The sequence below is a fragment of the Colobus angolensis genome, unplaced genomic scaffold, assembly GCF_000951035.1.
Source record: "Colobus angolensis palliatus isolate OR3802 unplaced genomic scaffold, Cang.pa_1.0 Scaffold57, whole genome shotgun sequence".
Lineage (NCBI taxonomy): Eukaryota > Metazoa > Chordata > Mammalia > Primates > Cercopithecidae > Colobus > Colobus angolensis.
In genome coordinates this window covers 5,037,907-5,060,614 of record NW_012119265.1, presented here as the reverse complement: position 1 = coordinate 5,060,614, position 22,708 = coordinate 5,037,907, and the positions used below count along the sequence as shown (strand labels likewise).

The 22,708-nt window shown below is 41.0% G+C and overlaps 1 protein-coding gene across 1 annotated transcript in view; it reads right to left on the bottom strand.

Annotated features, from left to right (window-relative positions):
* Nucleotides 1-13,151: 13,151 nt before the first annotated feature.
* The window catches only part of TMEM260 (transmembrane protein 260), a 64,668-nt gene continuing 55,111 nt past the window's right edge, over nucleotides 13,152-22,708 (bottom strand). Inside the window, exons 14-16 of the mRNA XM_011961863.1 lie at nucleotides 21,346-21,399; nucleotides 19,923-20,013; nucleotides 13,152-15,420 (exon numbers count right to left, since the gene is read on the bottom strand). Coding sequence (XP_011817253.1) covers nucleotides 15,166-15,420; nucleotides 19,923-20,013; nucleotides 21,346-21,399 — 400 coding nt within the window. The 3' untranslated portion in view covers nucleotides 13,152-15,165. The remainder of the gene's footprint in view (nucleotides 15,421-19,922; nucleotides 20,014-21,345; nucleotides 21,400-22,708) is intronic.

Sequence of the window (22,708 nt, the reverse complement as noted above, 5' to 3'; positions counted from 1 at the left end):
CTTCCTTCCTGCTTTCTTTTTCTATCTTTCACCAACTACCTGTCTGTCTATCCATTTTAAGATTGGGTAACACTTGCTCATGGTACAAAATTCAAAGCTAAAAAGGGCACAGAGTGAAAGCAAGTCTCCTGCTCCACCCCAAGGGCATTCCTGTTTCCCTACCCAGAAGCAGGCTCTGTGGTTTCTCCCCTTGTTCATTTTCCCACTGGGGCTCCTCTCACCTCAGATCCTATGGAAGCATCCAAAATTGTGGGGAAGAATTCCAGAGGAGAGGTGGAGTCTAGGAGGAGGAGGAGTGGTGACCACCAAGATTCCAGATCCACTAGGCTGGTGCCCGGCCCACGGTTGGATCCTCCAGCGTGGACAGGATAGTCTGTGGTTGCTCCCTGCAGCCACCTGACAACTGGGCAGTAGTGGGAGGGAGGCTGGTGCCTTTTTCTTTAGCACGGTTGTCTGTTTGGTTTTATTATGTTGTGTCCCCACTCCCTCCTCCAACTTTTCCTTCAGCTGCAAATCAGAGTGCCTATGGATGAATGTTTGTTTACATATGTCGTGCCGCTGTCCCTTCAGAACAAATGTGTGTATTTGAGGCAGGAGACTGTTTGGTTTTTAAACTAAGTGGAACTGCCAAACATCCTCCACCCAGCTTGTGGACAGGTGCACTATTAGGAGTTTAACTAAGAAAAATCTGTGCCAATTGTAACAGGCAGAGAAAGAGAGAGAGAGAGAGAGAAAAAAAAAACCTGAATAATCCTTTGACAATTCTTAGTGTGACACAAGATTCACTTCCTTCTTAGCAATTCTGTGCCTCATGCCTCATTTCTGATAATTTTAGGGTCTGCTATGTCTTTTGCTATGAGAATTAGCATCAGCAGCTTTCAAAATGACTTACCAGTTAGCCCCTCCAGAAATCTTAGGACATTATTCTTTTCTTCTCCAAATTTCCCATCTCTAAGCCTTCTAATTCTCCTTCAAATTTCCATCTGTAAAGTTAATACAATCCAATAAGAAAATAATGTGCTCTTGAGACGTTGACATGCTCAGAGCCATTTTATCCTGCCCTTAAGCCTGGAAAGTTTGAATTTTCCTTGGGATAAAAAAGTAAGAAATAATAGAATAATTCACTGTACTGTAACAATTAAATCCAGCAATTTAACATTGCGCATTGGTAAATATAATGCTCGCAACAACCAAAAGTCTCCCACGTATTGACAGAAAAAAACAAAGTTATAAATCTAAACCTCCTATTCCGAACCACATTCCTAAATGTAAATAAGCATCCAAGCATGCTGCTACATATCTTTACAGAAGCAATTACAAACAAGCCTTATCAGTTGCTGCTAAGTCACCAACGCACACAATGCTTATCTGCTATGCCCTCTACTGGATAGAGTACACAAGGCAAGTCGCATTATTTCCAATTAATTTTTGGCATCATCACTCTGCATCTGCTTTAGGAATGCAAGGCGTGAAATTTATAGTAGCAGGTTTAATATTCCATCCAGCCAAAATCATTTCGCTACAAGGACTTACCTTTGGTAAAATATTTTGGTTTTTGTTTTTTTTTAAGTACATAGATTGCTTCTCCTCTTCTTGCAGCCCACTGTCCAAACTCGCAAGCTGTCACAAAACTCAATACGTGGCAGGAATAATTTCATGCTGAGTAAAATGTGTTTAATTTCACATCTTGTAAGAATAATTACTTAGCATAATGCCACTTAAAATGTATTTTTATCTGCAAATGCTAATGAAGCTACAAAAACCTGACTCATCTTTTGAAAGAAAAGGATATTAAGGGTGCTTCGCCTCTACTCCCTCTTCTCCGTAGTGGCTGCCTGAAGAGAGAAACCTGGACTGGAGAAATAATCCCCAACTAGATCCTGCTGTCTTCAAGCTGGGTGTGAGCCCAGTGACTTTGAGGGGAATTTAATCCCATCGGCCTCTCAGGAGCCTCCCAAGGTGCTGAAAACAGAGCTTCAGGCTCCCTGGGGCTGCCCAGTTCTCACCCAGGTCCACCTAGACAGCCACTAGGAGAAGGCTCAGACCCAGGGCCGAGAGCTACCTACCCTAACGACTTGGGCTGGTGGCAGGCCTGTGGCCTTTGGCCTTAGGGATTGTGCCTCTTTGATCATTGGTGCACCCAAGTCAGAAAGACCACTGTCCTATCTATTGTTTGTCTTGAGGCCTAAAGCAGTAGTTAACAAAGAATGACAAGGAGTAAGGGGGAAAAGGAGTGCCTTGCTTTAAAAACTGAAAAAAAAAAAGAAAAAGAAAAAAACCCAAAAACAAAAAACAAAAACCCTCTTTTATTCCTAGTTTTAGAATTACAGAAAAGTTGCAAATAGTTCAGAAAGTTCTTATCTACCCTTCATCCAAATTCACTCACCTTAACATCTTACATAATCAAAACCAAGAAACTGGCACATTAGTGCAATACTATTAACCACACTATAGATTTAAATTCAGATTTCACCACTATTTCTAATAGTATTTTTCGTTGGGTGTGGTGGCTTATGCCTGTAATCCCAGCACTTTGGGAGGCTGAGGCAGGCGGATCAACCGAGGTCGGGAGTTCAAGACCAGCCTGGCCAACATGGAGAAACTCTGTCTCTACTGAAAATACAAAATCAGCTGGGCGTGTTGGCACATGCCTGTAATCCCAGCTACTCAGGAGGCTGAGGCAGGAGAATTGCTTGAACCCGGGAGGCAGAGGTTGTGGTGAGCTGAGATCACACCATTACACTCCAGCCTGGGCAACAGAGTGAGACTTTGTCTAAAAATAATAATAATAATGATAATAATAATAATAGTATTTTTCCATCCTAGGATGGAATCCAGGATCCCACTTGCACACAGCTGTCATGTTTCTTTAGTTTCCTTAAATTCAGGACACTCTCTTGTCTTTCCTTGTTTTTCATAACCTTAACCTTAACATATTTGAAGAGTACTGGTCAGGTATTTTGTAGATGGTCTCTCAATTTGAATTTGTGAGATGTTTTCTCATGATTAAATTAAGGCCGGGTGTGGTGGCTCATGCCTGTAATCCTAGCACTTTGGGAGGCTGAGGTGAGCGGTCAGGAGTTCGAGACCAGCCTGGCTAACATGGTGAACCCCATCTCTACAAAAAAATACAAAATTAGCCAGGCATGGTGGTGGGCACCTGTACTCTCAGCTACTCCGGAGGAGGCTGAGGTACAAGAATCACTTGAACCTGGGAGGCAGAGTTTGCAGTGAGACGAGATTGCCCCATTGCACTCCGGCATTGGGGACAGAGTAAGACTCCATCTCAAAAACAAACGAACAAAAAAACTAAATTGAGATTATATATTTTTGGCAAGAACGCTACAGAAGCAATGATTCCCTTCATTGTTTTGTGGAAGCAGGGCCTGCTTTCTTAGCAATGAAGCTAAGCAGGGGCATGGGATAAGAGCCTGAATGAGATCAACATCCCTCTAGAAATTTGAGTGGTGGCTTTAAGGAGAACTAGGCACCAAGCTTAAGAGCAGGGGACACACTTTTATTACCTCTCGCCTCCTTTCTCTGTTACTATGAGTGGCAATGGGAGAGGTGGGAATATTTCTTTGCTACAGATAGAAGCATGAATGTCTTTTTAGTCCAATGTTGCTGTGACCAGCAGAAGGATAAAGGTAGCCAAGGAAAGCCGAGAATTACTCATGTTGGTGTGAGAAAGAAGGTGGGGAGAGATGTGCCAAAATAAAAGTGTGGTCTAACGACCATTTTGGGGTCCAGCGAAGCCCTTTGTGGATTCAGCAGGGCCCCAGATAGCCCAAGAATGAGATGCAGACTTCTCAACAGGTGGGAAACTTGTTAACCTGGGTTGAGGGGGTGGTGGTAAACAATTCGTAAGCAACACTTTTAACAGTGAGAAAGCAAGTTTGATTCCTTGGTTGGGTAGAATGTAGTAGTGGTGAACAAAGATCCTTGGGCAGATTTTTAGACTTGCATTTTGACTTTCTCCCCTTCTGGAATGGAAGCTCTGTCGGGGACAGGGCCTTTGGCTGGTTCCCGTCTGGAAACCTCGTATTCAGACCTGGTACATTGTAGAAGCTCAAAAAGTGTTTATTGATTAAACGTATTTTTTTTTTTTTGGAGATGGAGTCTCGCTCTGTCACCCAGGCTGGAGTGCAGTGGCCGGATCTCAGCTCACTGCAAGCTCCGCCTCCCGGGTTACGCCATTCTCTTGCCTCAGCCTTCCAAGTAGCTGGGACTACAGGCGCCTGCCACCATGCCTGGCTCATTTTTTGTATTTTTTAGTAGAGATGGGGTTTTACCGTGTTAGCCAGGATGGTCTCGATCTCCTGACCTCGTGATCCGCCCATCTCGGCCTCCCAAAGTGCTGGGATTACAGGCTAGAGCCACCGCGCCCGGCCTGATTAAATGTATTAAACATAAGTGAATGGGCTGGGCATGGTGGCTCATGCTTGTAATTCCAGCACTTTTAGGAGGCTGAGGTGACAGGACTGCTTGAGTCCAGGAGTTCACGACCAGCCTGGGCAACACAGCAATACCTCACCTCTATTTTTAAAAAAGTAATAAAAAAAGAAGTGAATACATGGGGTGCTCATTTACAAAACATACTCTTGGACACTCCACTCATCCCAGCTCAGTGATCTATGACCCTGTCCCCCAGGATGGTTTTGAAGGTCCAGCAGGACCCCTGTGCTCTCGACTGCAAGCTTTCTGCCCCGTGCCAGTCCTCGAAGCGCCTGCAGAAGCTGTGCTGGTAGGAGACTGTTCTTTGAGAAGTCCCTGGGGGGTAGCCTGCAGGGGGAAGATAGACTAAGATCAAATATGTAGATGGTAAAATCTAAGTTTGGGAAGAAGAGGAGATAATGTAGATGCCTGCTTCCAGGTGGGCCATGGTTTGGGGAAACCAGTAGAAAGAGGGAAGAATGGTCATGGTAATGGGGCCTTATGAAAATGAATTGTGAACACATGATTTTTACTTGTGTGTGTGTATGCGTGTGCACAGATTGCAATGTGTTTTCCTTATTAATGGGACTGATTTCATTTCTTCAACTGCTTAGTGCTTTTTGGTTACTCTCTTCTGATTCCCAGATACTCATATAATGTAAATAATGTATTTACATTTATAATTATCATTGTAATTTAAATTGAATTATTTAAATTTTCCAGATGCATATTTAGTAAAGATGTTTTTAAACATACTAGAGAGACAAGCAAAGTACCAGGAGGCTTTGAACATTTATTTTACTGAGTAGAAAGTAGAGAAGAACTGTTTTTGCTGACATACTAATGAAAACAGCCAACATTACTTGCAGTTGGTCTATACCAGGCACTGTTCAATGCACTTTATAAATATTAACCTTTTTCATTCTTATAGCTGCATCATGAGGTAGTCTATTATATTTCTATCCTACAGAAAAGGAAATTAAGGCACCCAGAGCTTTATTACTATTTTTTATTTTTTTGAGATAAGGTCTCACTATATTGCCCAGGCTGGAGCGCAGTGGCACAAACACAGCTCACTGCAGCCTCAACCTCCCAGGCTCAAGCGATCCTCTCACCTCAGCCTTCTGAGTAGCTGGGACTACAGGCATACACCACCATGCTTGGCAATTTTTAAAATTTTTTTGTAGAGATGAAGTCTCAACTATGTTGCCCAGGCTGGTCTCAAACTCCTGGTCTCAAGCGATCCTCCCATCTCGGCCTCCCAAAGTGGTGGGATTACAGGCATCAATCACTGTGCTTGTCTCACATAGAGCTTCAAAAAGTTACTCCAAGTCACACAGCTAGGAAGTGGCAGAGCTGGGAGTGTAATCGCTCTATACTATAGTGCTTCTGGTGCAATCCAGAAAAAGCCTATATTCTGGAGAGAACTTGGTTTCTGCTCTTTGCTCTTTTAGGGGCAAAATGAACACTCCAAACCCACATCTTTCCAAGTGCTTCTTCGTGCAAGCAATATGAACTAGAGTTGTCCCCTTTCTGGGAGGGAAGTCACAGTGACTTCCCACAGGAGATACACATGGCTACGGGAGATTTAAGAGATGAGATGAAGGTGTTGACTTTATCCAGGTGCATTATAATGAAAAAGGAAAATAGAATCTCTATTGTATCCAAATTATAAGCAGGTCACATGTTTCACATGACAATATAAGCATAATTATTAAGGGATTTCATGGGATACCATAAAATAAAGTTCTAGTCTTGTACAGGTTCACACATTTTCTTGGTACAAATGAGCTCATGTACTTACCAGGTTTAGGCTCTTTTTTTTTTTTTTTTTTTTTTTTTTGAGACGGAGTCTCACTCTGTCGCCCAGGCTTGAGTGCAGTGGCCGGATCTCAGCTCACTGCAAGCTCTGCCTCCCGGGTTTATGCCATTCTCCTGCCTCAGCCTCCCGAGTAGCTGGGACTACAGGCGCCCGCCACCTCGCCCGGCTAGTTTTTTGTATTTTTTAGTAGAGACAGGTTTTCACCATGTTAGCCAGGATGGTCTCGATCTCCTGACCTCGTGATCCGCCCGTCTCGGCCTCCCAAAGTGCTGGGATTACAGGCTTGAGCCACCGCGCCCGGCCCTGGTGTAGGCTCTTTAAATCAACTATTTATTTGTTCAGCAAGGGACAAGTGAAAGAGGAAAAGTTTTGTCCTAGTAAAAGCGAACCCTGTGAAATAGGTAATCTATATATCTTTATCAAATGCACAAAGTGCATGCAGCATGGTTTATGTAGTCACATCAGAGGGGGATTTTGGTTTCTTGAGGGGTGCCAAACTTATTTGCCTCCGAACATGAAGGGCCAAAGTACTTCTCTTTTTTTATATTGTTGTGAGACAGAGTCTTGCTCTGTCGCCCAGGCTAGAGTGCAGTGGCGCGATCTCAGCTCACTGCAGCCTCCACCTCCCAGGTTTAAGCAATTCTTCTGCCTCAGCCTTCCTAGTAGCTGGGATTACAGGCATCCACCATCTTGCCTGGCTAAGTTTTGTATTTTTAGTTGAGACGAGGTTTCATCTTGGCCAGGCTGGTCTCTAACTCCTGATCTCGTGATCCACCCGCCTCAGCCTCCCAAAGTGCTGGGATTACAGGAGTGAGCTACCATGCCCAGCAGGGTCAAATTACTTCTAATTCTGAGAGTAAATGAAGGAAATTTAGGTGAAGCAATTCAGTGGATAACAAATGTCACCAAGATCGTTATAACAGCTATTATTACTATTTTTACTAAGGTATATATTTTCACAAATCATACGTATAAACCAAGAGTCAAATTTGGGAGAAACCATTGTCACTTACACACTGAATATGTAAGGTTCATATATAGGATATCAGACACAGGTCTTCAAAGAGGTTTCTGCCTTGTGGACATTTAACTTTTTTTTTTTTTTGAGATGGAGTTTTGCTCTTGTTGCCCAGGCTGGAGTGCAATGGTGTGATCTCGGCTCACTGCAACCTCTGCCTCCCGGGTTCAAGCGATTCTACTGCCTCAGTCTCCCAAGTAGCTGAGATTACAGGTGTGTGCCACCACACCTGGCTAATTTTGTATTTTTAGTAGAGATGGGGTTTCACCACATTAGCCAGGCTGGTCTCAAACTCCTGACCTCAGGTGATCTGCCTGCCTCGGCCTACCAAAGTGCTGGGATTACAGGTGTGAGCTACCACACCCAGCCTGACATTTAACATTGTTTAAAAAGTGGCTGAACCAAATAGAAGAATCATGAATACCAGTGGTAGGTGGGGTCCGCTTCTGGGAGGTAAAGTCTAATTTCAGTGGAGCTGGGACATATTTCTTTCTCCAAAATACAGAAATATGATTGTGTTTTGATGTCTACTTAAGAGGGGTAACAAATATATAAACTAGTGCAACATTTTTCAAATTGAGCTTCTAGCTGCTGATTCAGCTGGAATATAATTTATGCTAATAAGTTCCTGGATTTCAAAGTGACTTTTTTCTTGTCACACTAAAACCTTTTAATTTGGGTATATATTCCTAAGTCCAGAAAGGGCAGGGAAATTTTCAGTCAAAAGCCAGGGATATAACTATCCCCATCTAAAAGGAAAGGGGAAAAAATTTACATTCTGGAGAGTTGAAGGAGAGAGGGAAAGTTCAATGTATAGCTTTTCATTTCCTGCAACATGGTTGATTTCACACACCATTTACCCCTAGACAAGTTTATGCTAATTTTAAAATGGCTGCATTGAGGACTTTAATGTGCCAGAGAGTTGATGGTGGAATATAGCTGGTTTCATGTAATTGGGACTGGAATAGGGAAACTAGACCAGGTTGAGCCAAGAAGCTTGTGTAGTCTCAGTGCTGTTACTACCTAGCTGTGTGACATTAATCAAGTCATTTGTTTAGTATAGATGTCAGTTTCTTCATTTATTAAACTAGATTAGTTGTCAGTTTCTTCATTTATTAAACTAGATTAGTTGTCAGTTTCTTCATTTATTAAACTAGATTAGTTGTGATAGTTAACACTGGATGATCCTTTACTAACCCTTTTGATGTTCTCTGTTTTGTTTTTTTTTTTTGGAGACAGAGTCTTGCTCTGCCCAGGCTGGAGTGCAGTGGGTGCGATCTTGGCTCACTTGTAACCTCTGCTTCCCAGGTTCAAGCAAAACTTGAGCCTCAGCCTCCTGAGTGGCTCAGATTAAAGGTGTGCACCACTACACCCAGCTAATTTTTGGTTTTAGTAGAGATGGAGTTTTGCCATGTTGCCCAGGCTGGTCTCAAACTCCTGACCTCAAGTGATCCACCTGCCTCAGCCTCTCAAAGTGCTGGGATTATAGGTGCGAGCCACCGCGCCTGGTCTGGTGTTAAGTTCTTCTAAGCCAGTGACTTTCAAATTTATTTTTTACTATGACCTACAATGAGTATATTTTATATTGACTCAGTACCCACATTTATCAATTTCTTTACATACATACATGACATGTATGTTATATACAGATGCATATGTGCATACACATATGAAATGAAACTGAAGGTTCCATGAAACAATACTTACCTTTGTTACCTCAAATGCACTGTGGCATTTTTATTTATTTATTTTTTTGAGATAGAGTCTTGCTCTGTTGCTCAGGCTGGAGTGCAGTGGCACAATCTTGGCTCACTGCAACCTCCGCCTCTGGGTTCAAGCAATTCTCCCTGCCTCAGCCTCCTGAGTAGCTGGGATTACAGGCTTCTGCCACCATGCCTGGCTAAATTTTGTATTTTTTAGTAGAGATGGGGTTTTGCCATGATGGCCAGGCTGGTCTTGAACTCCTGATCTCAGGTGATCCACCTGCCTCGGCCTCCCAAAGTGCTGGGATTACAGGCGTGAGCCACCGCACCCAGCCCATTGTGGTATTTTTAATTCTATTTCATTAAGAAAAAGCTGGTCAATTCCCATTCAATTGACTTCATGACCCACAGTTTGACAATCAGTTTAAATAAGCACAATCCTGCAACTGGTGGAACTGCCTCCAGGTGGATACTGGTGACTGCATAGGTTAAGGGCTAAAATTCTAATCACTGAAAGAGAAACTTAACCGTGTAGACACAATCCACATATTGAGTGAATATACTATAATTTTAGTGGAAAATTATGACACTCTAAGTAAAAACAAACATTAAGTACGAGTATTCTCTATCGGTGAAGTTGCTTGTTTTAAGCTCTGCATGATTGAACTCTAGTTTTTTATGCTTCTAAGAATGAACTTTTTTGAAAACTTCCTTTCACTTGTTACACTAAGGAACCCTAGTTTTTTGATAAATAGATCATTTTCCATTTATGAACAACCCTCTTTAAAGTTTTTGTAGCTTTTGCAAGAGTAATTTTTAAAAGCTCTTGAATTTTTATAATAACTTTTTTTTTTTTTTTTTTTGAGACAGTCTGTCACCAAGGCTGGAGGGCAGTGGTGCAATCACAGCCCACTTCAACCTCCACCTCCCAGGCTCAAGGGACCCTCCTGCCCTCAACCTCTCGAGTAGCTGGAACTACAGGTGCATGCCACCTTGCCCTGCTAATTTTTGTATTTCTTTTGTAGAGACAAGGTTTCACCATGTTGCCCAGGATGGTCTCAAACTCTTGGACTCAAGCGATCCACTTGCCTCAGCCTCCGAGAGTTCTGGGATTAAAGGCATAAGCCACCATTCCTGGCCCTGAATTCTTGTGTCTTAGCTGATACTCAAGGATCCAGGGTAATGGGTGATTCATTTAGGTCCATAATCCAAGGATGAGAAAACTGGGTATGATTTTCCAAGCAGCATTCCCCTTTCAGTTTTAATCACACACGCTTTTATATATGAACAACCACCACTGGTATTAAAGATACCTTCAACAGTTCAACTATCTAAGGGAATATTTCATTTAGCTGAGAGAAATATCAAGTACCTTCTTCAAAAGGTTACATTTCAAAAAATGCCCTTTCAGATAACACTTCTAAATAGAAGATGATCATGGTTTGTTATTTTGAAAACAGGACATGGTCGGGCGCGGGGGCTCACGCCTGTAATCCCAGCACTCTAGGAGGCCAAGGCGGGTGGATCACAAGGTCAGGAGATCGAGACCATCCTGGCTAACATGGTGAAACCCCCCTCTCTACTAAAAATACAAAAAATTAGCTGTGTGTGGTGGCAGGCGCCTGTAGTCCCAGCTACTCAAGAGGCCGAGGCAGGAGAATGGTGTGACCCTGGGAGGTGGAGCTTACAGTGAGCCAAGATTGCGCCACTGCTCTCCAGCCTGGGCGACACAGCGAGACTCTATCTCAAAAAAAAAAATTAAAAAAAAGGACATAATCTCCATTTATTAGCTTGCAATGTTTATTATACAATGAACTTAATGATAAAAAGATTTTATGCCATTTCCATATATTGTACTTCACCCCATACTTATGAGAATTACAACAAATCCTAAAGTTAAAGTTTTGAAGTGGTTAAACCTTAGATTTGGCTTATTTCTATTTATCTTTTATTATACTTATCCTCATCTAATGGCAACTATGTACCAGAAGACTTGCAACTCTGCAGCTGCTCTGTGAGGCTGGATCACTGGGATAGGAGCAGGGTCTAATAATTGTGTCTTTGTGTCTTGACCTTTATCTTGTAACTTTCTCAACCTTGTCAACTCAACTTTTTAATATCATAGCAATGTCTGTATTGAAAATTAACCCTCACCCCTAACTTTGGATCTGCAGCAAAGAGCCAGAGAACTCCACTTTCAGGCTGATAATTCTTGGCTTCACATGTACAGTGTTGGAACTGCTATTTGTCCTTTCCATGTGGCATCACCACCCTTTTTTTTTTTTCCCAATATGGCATGAGCTAATCTTCCTAGTACATATAATTTCCATCAAATGTATGTTACATTGTTGAAGAGCAATCAGAATTTTTTTTCCTGAAAAACCCCCTTTTCAGGATATATTCCTGTTTAATTTTGTATAGCTGGGTAAGCACACTGTACTATTCCTGGGGCTATTTTAAAAATACTGTCTGTGCTGATCCAAATCAAACAGACCTTTAAGAGGGTACTGACAATGATGTCTTCATTGAATATGATCACTGCTAAAGCTTTAGCTCCTTGTTTGCTCTGTAATGCTGTGCCAAGATCCTGGCCTTTAGATGTTCCCAGAATCCCTGGAAACATTAGTTATTTGTTTGTGAGTATCAGCATTAGAATGGTTTTGCATTCACAACAAAATGTGAATCTCTTACTGGGTTGAAGTTGTTTTCTTCACCTAACCATAAGACTTGAAGCCAGTCAGAACAGAATTTTAAGTAATATCCTGTGTTGATGCATTTATAAAACATACCAGAAGTCAGAGTAACAGGATTCTTTTTTTTTTTCAACCTTTGGTATAAAATTTTTCCCTAAATATTAAAGCATTAACATTTAAACATTCTGAGGGATATTGATAAGAACTATGAGTAAAGATTCACAATATTTCACTTTTAAAACATAAACTTAAAAAACTACTCTTCATATCCTAGCCTGATGACTTAAAGTTACCAGCAGGGTATCATAAAAACAACCCTAACACTCAAAATGGGTTTTAAATATCATAAAGGCTAAACATTATGGTTTTACCAAGAGAAAACACTAAGAATATGAGCAGAAATAACATTTCATAATTTCTGTTTTAAGCTTTCAAAATAATACACTAGTAATTGATTCCCTTCTATTTTGGCTACATTTTGAGTAACAGAATAGAAGCATTTAACAAAATGGGTCCTTTTAAAAAAACAACAAAAAAAGGCAAGTCGATACCAAGAACCAAGCATACTCCCATCAGAGGGCACCGGGGGGCACAGGGAGTGCAGCCCACCCAGTGGTTAGTCAGATAACTTGGGAGCCACCATCCGCTTCTCCACTTGCCCTCTGGTGCGTGCCAGCCTTGGTGCCAGGGCGGCAGGGCCCTGATGCATGTGGAGAGGCAGACAGTTTCACTGGCACCTCAGGCCGAAGTCCAGGCAGAATTTGGCCTTGTGGAGTTCCTGTCGTCTTGCCAACCCATGGCACTCCCAGGACACTGCTAGGAGAACGCTGGCCAAGTCCTGCATGAGAAGTCACCTCCATCACAGTCCCCTCAATGTTGGCGGTCAGACTACAGGAAAACTCTTTTATCAGATTTTATGGTGTCTGTACACTAGCCAAGGAAAGTAAGAGAAAGAAAAAGAAAGCAACTTGTTTAACTTCATCTAACAGAAAGGAAAGGATTCTCCAAAGTAGTTGATCTGGGAATGAAGCCCAACATCCCTAAATCTCAGCTCAGTTTACTAGTTTTTCATTTACCAGTGGTTTTTAGAAACTTATTATGATCCTATCTACTCTGGGCTATTATATCATTGGTTTCTCAAAGACAGAGTGGCCCAAAGCTGTTGTCGCACACATACAAAATAATCTATGTACCGTTTGACAATAATCTATACATAAAGCACATTCGGCCATATACATATCTCCGTAGTACAGACACATATTTTAAAAATATTTAAAAGCAGAGATTCTCAGAAAGAGGTCTTCATTTGCCATACTTAAGGCAACTAATAGGAAATATCACTTTCAATAAGGTTCCTCAAACACCACATGCGTATGCAGATGCAGAGATGGATATTCACATACCTGTGTATAGATGTTCAGAAACAAACAAGACCATCACACATGTGTGCAATCTCTTTTCCGAACCAATAAAGACAATGATTTCCTAAGAAATGTTTGAATTTTATTGTACTTTCTTTTTTAAAAGAAAAGAGAATATCATAATCTTACACAATTTCTTTCAAATGGATAAACTTAGACAATTTATCAACGCTTCCTTACATTTTTACACCACACTGAACTCCAACAGGTTTTTGTTTTAAGGTAAACCAGGTTTTTGGTCCTTCCCTGTGGAGAAGTTACTTTCAAGTCAGTGAAAGTTCTTGGCCCATGATTAAAAGTCTTTGCCAATTAGTACTCAACAACTTCAATTCATTTTTTTCTGGTTCAAGATGAGTAGGAGCCTAATAAGGCTGTGATAAAAGGGCAAAAGGCACTGAGAGCCAAAAGCGGATTAATGAGCTCCTCCATTTATTTGTCTTCCTAACAGCTGAACTGTTACAACTATTGACACTCTTCAAAAGGTTCCGCTCTGAACCCTGTCCAGGCACTGCAGGCTCCAATGGACATCTTCAAATCCAGAGAATGGAGGGGCAAGAGCTTCCCCTGTGTGATGCCAAAACCAACAAAGCCCCATGGATCAGGTAATGAAACTTCAGCTTTTCCCCCTTTGAGATTTATTTACTGGCAGCTGACAAGGGGCAAATTCAGCTCGAATTGTGCAGTCAAGGCCCTGTCAAGCTTTTAGAGGCACCCTTGTCTTGAAGCACCTTCATGACTGGCATTTCACTCAAAAGCCCTCGGCACTGGTCCTTAACAGCTTATGACATCACAAAGGACACTCCAGACAGATGCCTACATGGCATCCTGCAGCATTTTAAAAGAGAATTAGTGGTTTTAATTATGGTCGTAGTATGAAAGGGAACCATGCAAGCTCCACAGGAGACCTTTGATCAGACCCTTTTGCTAGTACAATGCCACGGAACTGTGACTATTCCTGGTAAGGGGCCTTTTCTTGCTGAATGACTCACCAGTGATCTTTGAATGCAGACAAGCTTCTAGCCCTCCCTCTTCATTAGTGAGCATTTCTATACAGGGGCCTATATAGTGCTTGGAGTCTAGGAGCTATACAATTGGGGGGAAAAGGAGCCCTACAGATTCTGGCCTCTACTTAGGAAGTGCTGAAGGACTCTGAGTGACTTTATTCATTAAAACAGGTTGCTATTAATTAACTGTCATAATAAAATAAAGAACTATTATTTGCATTTCTTACTATGTTCTCTTTAGTAATATGTATAAAAGATGCTTGTAACAGAAATGAATTTATTGAGCCACTTCCCCCATCCCCCCCAATCCCTGCCTTTTTTTTCCCCTTTGCATTTTGGCAGCAAGAACCTACTAATTATTGGGCCTAGATCTCTGAGTCCAAATAGAAATAAAACATAAATATAAAATTAATTAAGAAAACGCAAAATCCTTTTACTCACCAGTTTCTGCAAATGAAATAAGCAAACATCAAATTCGCTTTTTTTTTTCAGTGATTTCCGAGAATGAGCTAAGACAGTAAAACAGAAACTTTTTTTCAAAATATCACCCACTTGGTGCTTAGCTTGAAGTGTAAGACTATGTAACAACTAGAGCTACTTTGTAAAAAAATGTACTCCCACCTAAAGCCTAACATGGTTCATTCTTTTTGTTCAGGAAACAGAAAATGTCTTTGGTCTGGTATTAATATCAAAAGAATTTAAAACTGATCCCAATAAGCATGGCCCTTAAACAGTTCATGGTCAATATTTAGTTATATGAAAATGGTTCATTCTCTTCTAGAATCTAGTCCAGTGCAGTCATCTGGTAAAAGACTGGAAGTCAGAAGACTTTTCAAAAGCCTCTCACTGAAATGGTAATTTGGTAACATGGGATAAACAGAATTTTGCATAAATAGTAGATCTTAGTCACTGAACACCCCATTAAACAGTACTGCTGGACCATGTTGCTTATATCTGGGAGATGACTTAGTTTTAAATTTTTTATGCAGTTTCTTTTCTTGAAGGAAAAACTTCCGGACTTCAGAATTTTGGAAGCTGAATGATGAGCAGATTTTTCATATTTTGCTGTGTCAGACATTTTTCCTGTTTCTCAGACTTTGCAGTTCTTTTCTTAGGTGCTTCAGAGCACCTAAAATGTCAGCTTGCTGTGGATCATTCTGTGCTTTCTGAGAGTACAGACGGAAATGTCTGATGGTTTCAGATAACAGCACGTCAGGGTCTGCATCTCTTGCCTGAAGACGCAGCATCCGCTCACAGGCAATGGCATAGTTCTTGTGCCAATTCACTGGGTGCTCCTTTTGTAAATAGACAATCTCCTTATAAAGCTAGAAAACAGCAGAAATGTTGGTATTCCATTGTTATTCTTTGACTTTTTTTTTTCAAAAACAAACAAGAAAACCACAGAGGGATTAATAACAAGAAACAAAAAATTCAAGCAGTCTCCAGTAAAAATCTAATCATTGCTAGGCCATGCAGAAAATGCAAGAATGTTACTGTAATTATTACAGTAGCAGGAGGCAAATATGCTGCATCTAAAACTGCTTCTGAGGTTTTCGGATGTTGCAGGGGAAACCCAAGACACACTGTGTTAGGACAAAATGCTCTTCCTCCAGGAAGATGTTCTGGGGAAGGGATTTAGGTTTAATTCATGGAACGCTATTTACTCAACAGGCAGAAGAGTTGAAACTCTAAATTTAGCTGTTGGAGAAAAAAGAAACAGCTTTCTTTAGAAGACTGCCTGGAAAAAGAACTTGAAGGAATTTAAATTTTTGTCCCACATTTTTGACAGAAATTTGTCTCTACATTAAAAATAACACTAATAACAATAGCAACCATAAAACAACCCAGACAAATTCATCATCACAAAGGCTGGGTGTGATAGAATTTAAGAGATATCCATAAAGTGAGACACTGAAAAGCTTCACAGTATCCTGTAATTTACAATTTTGATAGTTAAAACTTTGCCCATAGGAATTTAGAATTTCGCTTTTCAACATCAGAGAGAGCATTAATTGGATAGAGTTAGATTTTTTGATATTGAGTTTTCTAGAGGAAACACATCAAAAATTTAACAAATAAAACATACAAATCTGCAAAATAGAATATTACAGTTGCTTATTTGGGAATCTCACAGGTTTCTTGGAGATTGTCAAGTTACAGCTGTATTCACAGGCGTTTAACCTGTAGACTTTCTGAGAGCACAGGAAAGCAATAGTGCTTTCTCCAAGGGACAAGTGCTTTTTGAATTAGACATGACATCATTTAGTTAAAAGAAACCCAATCATATTATTTATTTTTCTAATTCCTACTCCAGGGCAGACAAAAGCATACCTATTTTAAAATGGCACCCTCACGAAAAATTCCATAATCCATGTTTGATATATTGTTTCAATAGTCAATAACCCTCAGTCATCCAGCTGCCTTTTAAAGCAAATTTCCCCTTAGTTCCCTTGATTTTATACAATCGGGAAGAGGCTGGGCATGGTGGCCCATGCCTGCAATCCCTGCACTTTGGGAGGCCGAGGCCAGAGGATTGCTGGAGACCAGGAGTGGGAGACCAGCCTGGCCCACAAAGCAAGACCCCATCTCTAGTTATAAAAAATAAATAAATAGAAAAGAAAGAAAAAATGGGAAAGAATCACCATGTGCTTTCATATACATCAAGGTTACTGTGAGCCTCCTACCCTTTTATCCTCTTGGTAAAATATTCAAAGTTGCTTTACCCTTTTCCTTATCTTTTTTTTCTCCAGTGGTTTCTCTTCCTAAGGCCTCCTCTGATACGGCACGGGTATAAAGGCTGTAACGTGCTGCCCTACACAAAGTAGGCATTCAGGAGCTGTTCAGTTTTCAAAATCCTACTAAGTTTTTGTTGTTGTTGTTGCTTTACACATATCAATTTTATTTTGTAAATTAAGTATAATACATAGTTCTATAGAAATATATACCTGTTAGATTCATGTTTACTACTTTTTTATTTTTAATTTTTGCGTGTACACAGTTGGTGTATATATTTATAAGGTACATGCGATACTCTGATACAGGCCTGCCATGCAGAATAATCACATCAGAGTAAATGGGGTATCCATCACCTCAAGCATATATCCCTTCTTTGTGTTACAATCCAATTATACTCTTCTAGTTATTTTTAAATGTATCATAATGTTGTTGGCTATAGTTACCCTGTTGTGCTATCATATACTAGATCGTATTCATTCTAACTATATTTTTGTACCCATTAACCATCCCCACCCCACCAACCCACACTAAGGTGCTGAAGTCCAAAATAGATGCCAATACTTCGAGGAGCATTTCCCCAACTGCTACAGAGAATGGAGGCTCATTCATGACCCACCTACTAGTCTTCAGGCAGCAAGACAACTGTGCTACCTTTTTCTGGAACATTTTGTTACTGATGCATTATCAACTTATTTTAGATGTCCTATTAAGACATGTGTGCCATATCTTAAGAAGCCCATCATTCTTCATTATGTGGAATTGTATTCCTCCTCTATATACATGTGTTGCTGTGACATTAGTCTTAGTGGACTGTATTCTGTTAGTTGGGGACACCTTCAAATGATGCAATTTATTCCTATAGGAATAAATTATTAAGTCACCTGAACTTAATATTCTGTATGAGCTATTGAGCAGGATAATGTAAAGAGCAACAAAAATATATTCTTCACACCTAACAAGAACATTCTTGAAAAACTAGCACTAGGGGTGGTAATTAAGTAATTACCATGAAGTAATTGGCCTCATTTGTCTTGTAAACATTGTCACACATCTGGAGACTATGCAAAAATCTGTATTCACTGAAAAAAAAAAGAGCTTGCTGACCCAAAGGGACAACAAATCCACAAGCGAGCTTTAGTAGTAGCCTAACAACACACCATGGAAGCGGTCACTGATGAGAATATAAAATATCATTAAGCCTCAGCTTTCTCCCAAATAAATATTACCTGTTTTTCAAAGAATTACAAGGTATTAGAGATAAACAGGATTAGTATATGAACAGGATATGAAAGATGATCTTTTCAAGTTTAAAGCCCGTTTTCTTTTTTCTTTTTTAGAAAAAAAAAAATAAAGGCCTTGAAAGGTTCATTGACTCACAGTTGACAACTAATGGCAGAGTGGGCCTAGAAGCTGGGCCTCCCTACTGCCAGACAGAACTCCAGCATGCTACCTTCTATAATCGGGTATCTTGCTGTCCTCAAGTGGGGTGCCTCAGAGGGTTCTGCCTTTGCCCCCGTGGCTCACTCCTTATGGACTGCTCTCCCCTCCCTCTCTCGCCTCCTTGCCCTACCATCTGTCTGGTTAGCTCCTTCTGATCTTTCAAGATGACACTCCAATGACATCCCCTCTGGAAGCCTTCCCTTCCTTCCTCCCTCACCAGCCTACTCCCCAGCTTGCTCCGGTCCAGTGCTCTGGGTTTCCGTAGCACCTCTGCGTGCCTCTCACAGCACTCTCAAGTCTGAACTGTGACTGAGGACTTGATCTTCTGTCTCTCTCTAGCCTGCCACCTTTTTGATAGCAGGGATAAGACTTAACTGTCTGCAGCACACTATTTGCTATGGAGTGGGTGCTCAAGAAATGCCTTGTGAGTGAATATAAGTGAATAAACAAGGAACCAGAGATCACAATTAAGGAGTAAAAGTGGTCATAGTGATTGGACACCATGCTATTTTGTCTTAGCACCAAACACTTGTCCTGGCTGAGTAGAACCACAGCAGTCTAGAGATGGCAGAAATATCTCAGCTGCTCATATATACAGGTCCTACCCTCTGTTTTCATTGGCCCTTGTCAGGATATTAGTTTCCTATAGAGCAGACTCTGCAAGTATCCGAAGTGCCCAGTGCCATAAGTCACAGCAAAGCAGAGACTTGGTTACAATAGTGCCACAGCAAGCCTCCTGTATCTGCTCCCACTTCCCATCAGAGAGGACCGACGTGTGCAAGATCTTCAGTGTGGCTGTGTCTTCCAAAGGTTCATTTGGCTTCCTGGGGCCACAGTTAGAAGACAGAGCCACCCTCCATGACTCTCTCTCTTCTCATGAAATCTCAACAAGCCACGGCCCTATCATTTCAAGCGTAGCCAGGGTCATGACTTTTGCAGAGAGAGTAACCAGCTAGAACTTGTTTTATATTAAGCTGTTATATTAGTTTCCTATTGCCACTGTAACAAATTACCACAAACATAGTGGCTTAAAACAACATATAATTATCACCTCGCACTTCTGGAGGTGAGAAGTCATAAAACCAGCATGACTGCACTCCTTCAGGAGGCTCTAGAGGAGAATCTGTTTCCTTTCCTACTTCCTCCAGAGGTGGCCTGTACTCTTTTACTCCTGGCCCCTTCCTCCAGCTGCAAAGTCAGCATGTAGAATCTTCAGGTCTCTCTCTCTGCCCTCTGCGTCTGCATCAGGTCTACTTCTCTGACTCTGACGTGCCTGCTTCCCTTTCATGAGGACTTTTATGATTATGTTGGGCCCACCTGGATAATCTGGAATAACCCCTGTCTCAAGACCCCTAACTTAATCCCCTCCACCCCTGCTTTGTTACATAGGTAACATATTCATAGGTTGTGGAGATTAGGACATAGACATCTTTTTTTGGGTGGGAGGTATTATTCTGCCTACCACAGCCATTTACTTTGGATATTGTGATACAATTGAGGATTTGTTCATATTGCTGCTTTATAACACCCAAATTAAGAGGGAAATAAAAGAATAAAAATTCTAATGTGATATACCCTCTATCCATCCCGAACAAGCACCATCACCTTCCCACCAAATATATCTATATCTATATATAAAAGTATAACATACGTCATATGCATGAGCGTAGAGTTGAGCTTTCACTTTTGAAGGCATGTGAGCAGTTTCTGCCAGGTTAAAGATGAAGAATGGTGTTTTCATCCTGGGGGTGAGGATAGGAACCTTCATTAAAATCATACAGTCAATTGCACATTCAGGGCTAAATCTTCCAGGCTTCTCCACTGATAAGGGATATACAAAATTCTTTATTGTATTATTTTCAATTCTCTCATATTCATGGACATTTGCTCTGAACCAACAACAATCCCTCCACCCACCCACCAAGATGCTGCATTAACACTAATGACCAAATCTTTTAGAAAAAAAGCCTATACTCATCATCACTATTATACATTGTTCATCCTCCAAATGTACATTATTGTTATGGAAGCCAGGAAAAGGGAAACTTGCTGAGTTTGCCAACACATCCCTTAAGGTACCCATCACGAAGCTCATACCATGTGTGCCCAGTTCTTCCAAGGTGACTAGACCCTTAGACCTCATGAACTCATCCAGGTTGTATTCAGAACACCAATTAAGTCAATACCTGTGTAAATAATGACCTGCTTTCTTCTTTTATGTGATTTCTTCCCAGCTTTCCCACATTCAATCACAGTGAATTGTGCAAACATACGGTATATCCTTGATCTATATTTACAATCATTATTTTGCAGCTGTATTTCTTGACCACTATTTAAAAACCCCTTCAAACTTATGTAAGTTCTTTGTATCATAACTTCTCAGCGTACAGTCCCTGGCTCAGACTGGACATCAATACATTTTTGCTGAAGGAAGCACTCCCTATGTACAAGATACTCCGTCTGCATTACTTAGGACTTTTACATTAATACTTAGGCCAAAGTTTGTTAGTGTTATTATGATTTAAAAAAAAAAAATGACAGGAACCAAAAGAAGTTGCATCCCTATGAAATGTTTCATGAGGGTAGGAACTGTGTCGTATTCATATGTGTAGCTTCAATGCCTAGCACGGTATCTGGCCTCCAGTAAGTATTAAATAAGTGCTTAACTAATTAACAGGCACATTACAAATGGAGGCAAGGTTGTAATGATTAATTTCTACTCAATCAATTACACTCACTTTAATTAAGGCAAGAAAGCATAGGAGAGATGAGTGTTCCAGAGGCAGACAGATGTGAACTTTGGACTCCATCATTAGCAGCAGTGTGCCCTTGGACAAGTAGCCTTTCCACATCCAGTTTGTTCTTTTATAAAATGGGGATCATAATAACCTCAGAGGTTGTGTGGATGAACTGAAATATTCACGTATGATTAGTACGGTGCCTCAAAAACAATTGCTCATAAATGTTATTTTCATTATCACTACTCACCCCTACTCTTGAAATTAAAACTGCCATAGGCTACTTCCCTGTCATATTAAAAATAAACTGCACACACAAAAATGTAGATTAGTCACCTTGCTTGCCACATTTCTTCATTGGCCACAGATTCCCAAGAAGATGGATCAAACCTGTAGTTACAAGAAAACAGTAATATTTTTCTGTCATCCACATTTTTTTTTTTTTTTTTTTTGAGAAAGAATTTTCCTCTTGTTGCCCAGGCTGGAATGCAATGGCACGATCTCAGCTCACTGCAACCTCCGCCTCCTGGGTTCGAGTGATTCTCCTGCCCTGGCCTCCCAAGTAGCTGGGATTACAGGCACCTGCCACCACATCCAGCTAATTTTTGTATTTTTAGTAGAAATGGAGTTTCACCATGTTGGCTAGGCTGGTTTCGAACTCCTGACCTCAGGTGATCACCTACTTTGGCCTCCCAAAGTACTGGGATTACAGGCGTGAGCCACTATGCCCAGCCATCATCCACATCGTTGCAAAGGATACATCATGACTGTTTTATCATCTGACAAGGCCAATAAAATAAGATGAATCTTGAAATACTGATAGTGATCAAATTAATAAACTTGTTCTCCTAAAAAAGTTGAATTATAAGGAAGTCTGAGTTTTGGTAAATATCTTTTTTAAAATTTTTTAAAATTACACTTTAAGTTCTAGGGTACATGTGCACAACGTACAGGTTTGCTACATATGTATACATGTGCCATGTTGTGTGCTGCACCCATTAACTCGTCATTTACATTAGGTGTATCTCCTAATGGTATCCCTCCCCCGTCCCCTCACCCCACCACAGGCCCCAGTGTGTGATGTTCCCCTTCCTGTGTCCAAGTGTTCTAATTGTTCAATTCCCATCTATGGGCGAAGACGTGGTGTTTGGTTTTCTGTCCTTGTGATAGCTTGCTAAGAATGATGGTTTCCAGCTTCATCCATGTCCCTACAAAGGACATGAACTTATCCTTTTTTATGGCTGCATAGTATTCCATGTTGTATATGTGCCACATTTTCTTAATCCAGTCTATCACTGATGGACATTTGGGTTGGTTCCAAGTCTCTGCTATTATGAATAGTGCTGCAATAAACATACATGTGCATGTCTTTATAGCAGCATGATTTAGAATCCTTTGGGTATATACCCAGTAATGGGATGGCTGGGTCAAATGGTATTTCTAGTTCTATCTTCTTAATCTGCATAATGACCTCCCATGCCTCAAGAGAGCAAACAGAAGATCAATGGGAAGACATTGGAAGTATTCAGGGAGCCAGGCGTTCATAAGAACTATATGTTAGATGGCAATAGGGCAGAGGTGAAGTGTAGGTCACTCTATAGACAGAGGTAAGAGCCAAAGAGCGGTGAGACAAGGGGATCATCCTGAAGAGAAGGGACTCCTGGCTTGGAAAATCACTGCTGGAGCTTTGATGCTGCTC